General features: G+C 39.2%; 1 protein-coding gene across 1 annotated transcript; it reads left to right on the forward strand.

Annotated features, from left to right (window-relative positions):
- The first annotated feature begins 25 nt into the window (after positions 1 to 25).
- On the forward strand, positions 26 to 3317 carry pav (kinesin family member pavarotti). Its single transcript, XM_017638547.1, has 5 exons — positions 26 to 286; positions 339 to 1088; positions 1152 to 1698; positions 1847 to 2734; positions 2804 to 3317. The coding sequence occupies exons 1-5, from the start codon at positions 276 to 278 to the stop codon at positions 3305 to 3307; spliced, it is 2700 nt and encodes an 899-aa protein (XP_017494036.1). The 5' UTR covers positions 26 to 275; the 3' UTR covers positions 3308 to 3317.
- Positions 3318 to 4428: the final 1111 nt, after the last annotated feature.

The following is a 4428-nucleotide window of genomic DNA, read 5'->3' on the forward strand; positions in this document are numbered from 1 at the left end:
AAATGCGTAAGAACGCTGCTTAATAAAACATTTTCTTCTCTGTCGCTCAATGCGCCCCTAGCGTAAAAATACAGAGAATGTCAAAGGAAAGCGACCCTGTTTTCAGCTGAAATAGCGCGTCTTTCAAACGTCAACTAGCTTTCAAAATAACTGATAGGTACAAGGACAACAAAATTTGTGACTTTTTCACCTATGTTAATGGAAATTAAGTTGCTAAAATTTTTATGAACCAAACAACCCGCAATTTATAAGACATTTACATTCTATAAGACAACATGAAGGCAATGTAAGTAGTATTGATTCCAAAGTAGGACTTGGTATAATATTGTATTTTATAGCGCACGCACGCCACTGCGTTTACCAAAAACGCCACGTGGCCAAACACAGCATACTGAACGAAAATCGGATCATGATGCCAATAAACCACGCGATCCCGTCCATGTTTATTGTCGCGTACGACCATTGCAATCGGATGCTGATTTATCATGTGTACGTGTGAAAAACACGACCACCGTTGTGCTGACTCCACCTGAGCAGGCTTTGCAGACCAAACAAGGAGCACAACGTGAGTTGCAGTACATATTCAAACACGTCTTCGAACCACACTTATCACAAGCTGATGTCTTCGCTTCTGTTGCCCAGCCGTTGGTAGAAAATCTTATACGTGGCCGTAACAGCCTACTATTTACCTATGGCGTAACTGGTAGTGGTAAAACATACACAATGACAGGAGATGCCCGTCACCGCGGCATAATGCCACGTTGTTTGGATGCATTGTTCAAAACAATATCCGATTACCAGGCAAAAAAGTATATCTTCAAACCTGACAAACTTAATGGTTTTGAAATATCATCAGAAGCCGACGCCCTTCTTGAGCGGCAGGCAGAAATGAATAGAAGGTTCGCAGCTGGTGAACGCGGAGCTCTAAGGCGAAAAGATTCTGACCCTGAAATCGCATCGCAAGCTTCGTGTGATATACCACCTCTACAAGGACTTGAAGAAGACAACATGTTTGCTGTTTTTGTAACTTACATTGAGATTTATAATAATAGTGTTTACGACCTTCTGGAGGAAGACGCGCCTCAGAAGTAAGTAACAATTTGATATATTTACAAAAAATGTATGTATCTTTCTAAATTCGTCTACTTTAGAACTTTGCAAAGCAAAATTATTCGAGCAGATGCCAATCATAATATGTTCGTACACGGCGTCACAGAAATAGAAATAAAATCGGTGGAGGAAGCGATCGAAGCATTCCAGTTTGGTCAAAAACGCAAACGTATGGGTCATACAGTCCTAAATGCAGAGTCTAGTCGAAGTCATTCTGTATTTAATATACGTTTGGTGCAAGCTCCGACTGATTGTAAGGGTGAACACGTCGTCCAGGATAAGCGCACCATTGTTGTGAGCCAGCTTTCGCTTGTCGACTTGGCAGGCAGTGAACGTTCATCCCGTACTAAAAACACAGGCATGCGATTGCGTGAGGCTTCAAGTATTAACAACTCATTGATGACGCTGCGCACCTGCCTCGAGTATCTACGCGAAAATCAGCAGGCATCACCGAATTGTGCACCAAAAAAAATTCCATATCGTGACTCAAAGCTTACACATATGTTCAAAAATTATTTTGATGGTGAAGGCCAAGTGTCTATGATAGTCTGTATCAATCCTCGTGCGGAGGACTATGATGAAAACACGGTAAGATGAATAAAATCTTTTTGTTGTTATTATCTATTCGACGTATGAAGTATCATGGGGAGAGCATTATTTTCAACTAATTTCCACAGCTTGGAATCATTTTTTATTTATACTTATTTCATTATATTCTTATATTTTGTACGCTCAGCAAGTAATGAAGTTTGCCGAAATGACACAAGAGGTCCAGATTGCTCGCGCCACGCCCATGACACAAGATCTTGGGTTAACGCCTGGGCGCCGAAAGGCAAATAAGCTTTTTAAAATTGCGGTCAACAACCTCAATGACTTGGGTTACACAGATGCCAATAAATTGGATGTGGATATTGGTTTAGTATACTCACTAGGCCCTGGGTTCCCTGACTACAAAATCGACAGTCCTGAAGCTCAGACCGCCATACAAGAGTTGATGCAGTATTTAATGCAACGCATAGAGAAACGCAAAATATTGTGTGCTGACTTGGAGACTCGATGCGATAACTTCCGCTCACATTTGATGCAAATGGAACGGGAAAACCTACAGTTGCGTACTGAATTGGCGTCACTAAAGACAGTCTATAAACAGGAACGCGAACGAATGTTGGCAATGGAAAATAAATTACGTGTTCACGAAAGTTCTATCGACGAACTGAACAATAAACTAGGTAATCGGGAAAGGCAGATTGACGAACTTTCGCGAAAGTTAAGGGATCAGCAAAATATGCTAACTCAAAAGGAGCAAGAGAAGGAGAAACAGAAAAAGAAATTTACATCCAAGCTAGCTGTTGAAGTAGACAAAAAGGACCGTGAATTGGAAATCAGGTTACGTGAACAACGCGATAAAATGCGCGAAAAGATGCGTGTGCGGGATGAGAAGCTACGACTCGTGTCAGACATTATACAATCGGAAGATATTCCTAGTATGGTACGGCGGAATAGTAATGAAAATGGCTTCGATGATAAGATGGCCATTGCAGAGCCGCCATCGACTAATCGTGCTGAGTCCACACAAATAAATAGTGCGCGGACTGAGCTGTATTCGACGCCGCGTCATGTTAGGGTGAGTACTTGCAGTATATGATGACAATGCATCCATATTTAATTTATTTTTTTTTACTCTCATCTACAGGGAATGGCAGCAGCAAACAATAGGCACCGGCGTTCACGTTCAGCTGGTGAGAAGTGGATCGAACATCGTGCCCCTAACCCTGTACCTCTCGGCACTATTCTGCAACCATATCTTAAAAATCGTAAATCGATCACCAAGCTAACTGATGCCAAAGAGCTTACCAATCACAAGAACACAAAATATTGTCTGGTTTCTCAGGAGGCAGACACCGATGGCGATGTCGAAACTAAGCTCTACAAAGGTAATGTCATTCCAACATGTGGTGGTGGTGCTCAAGTGGTATTTGATGATGTAGAGTGTTTGAAGCAAAAGTCTCCAGTGACTTCGCCAAATCGCAAACGTCCAAGTAATGGTGGAATGACCTTAAGTGGTTTGGGTGGTGGTGCTACTTCTTCGGCGCTGTCAGCAGCAGCATTCAGCGGCGGAACATCTGCAGCCCAAGACTTAGCATCGCGTTGTAATGTTGGCATCGAGGGTCATAACAACAAACGCACTAAGGTGTAGGAATGACAAGAGGCGGACGCCTGATGTAAGAGTGTCAAGAAAGCGGTCCAATTTGTATTAAATTTATTTTTTACGTTTTTTAACAATTACGAACGTATACCACAGTGATCAATTAAATACATATATTTGCAAAGATATTTAGTTCAATATATTGTGGTATAAGCAATTGAAATCGTTACTTAATTAATCTAACAAAAACTGGCTGAATGGCATTTTCTGGTACTTTTTTGTTATTATCTTTAATTTTGTATTCCAATGCGGTATTATACATAATATTTGTAACCATGAATATACTCATAAAACCAATGTATTTGCAAGCTTTTAAACTGCAAGCCATGAAGTATTTTGAATAATAAATATGAATTTATAACTGACGAAATGTAGTGTTTTGCAATGTTTTTTTTTTTTGTAATCAAATATTTATTCAGGCAGGTTCTGCAATTCACTTTCGAGTGAATTCCGATAAAATGAGCTTTGAATTCAAATTGGCAGGGGTTGAAATTCACTCTGATGTGAATTGCAGAACCTGCCTGATTATTAACCTTCATGTGCTCGGGATTGAAAACTTACGTATTATACGGCCGGAAGTTAATCAAAAAATTTTGTGTTGAGTAAATAGTAAATAGTCATGTGACTTGCCATACATATTGCAACGTGCGACAAAAACCAAAAAACACACGAAACAATATACATACATACTTACGAAACAAGGAGCCAATTTCAGCAAAACTGCTTTTTTATTTTATCTCCGACATCAGTATCTTTTTTAGAGGACTTTTAATCTTCAAGGATATGAAGTTCAAAAAAATTTGTAAAAAAATTCAGTGCACTGTAGAATAAAAATATGGGTACTAAATGAGAGCGAAGATTCCATAGAATTGAAAAACGTCAAAACTTTTCGTGCACAGAGACGACTAATAGTATAGAAAATGTCCTTTAAAAAAATTTTTATCGCAAGCTAATAAAGTTAAAAAGACAATTTCAATGCCCTTTCGTCCTTCTGCACCAAAACATTTCATTTTCTTTCAATCTAGCAAGGTTTTCTCATTTATTTGACACCGATATTCTACATTGCACTGAATTTTTGAAATAATTTTTTTAATTTATTAAAAGAAATCCTG

This window comes from Rhagoletis zephyria, unplaced genomic scaffold, assembly GCF_001687245.7.
Source record: "Rhagoletis zephyria isolate East Lansing unplaced genomic scaffold, Rhagoletis_zephyria_1.1 Rzeph_scaffold_25479, whole genome shotgun sequence".
Lineage (NCBI taxonomy): Eukaryota > Metazoa > Arthropoda > Insecta > Diptera > Tephritidae > Rhagoletis > Rhagoletis zephyria.

Bases quoted from the DNA above. Each gene is read 5' to 3' on its own strand.
- pav (XM_017638547.1), top strand. The intron at 1,089-1,151 runs GTAAGTAACAAT...CGTCTACTTTAG, and splicing joins GAGGAAGACGCGCCTCAGAA to AACTTTGCAAAGCAAAATTA. The intron at 2,735-2,803 runs GTGAGTACTTGC...TCTCATCTACAG, and splicing joins CGACGCCGCGTCATGTTAGG to GGAATGGCAGCAGCAAACAA.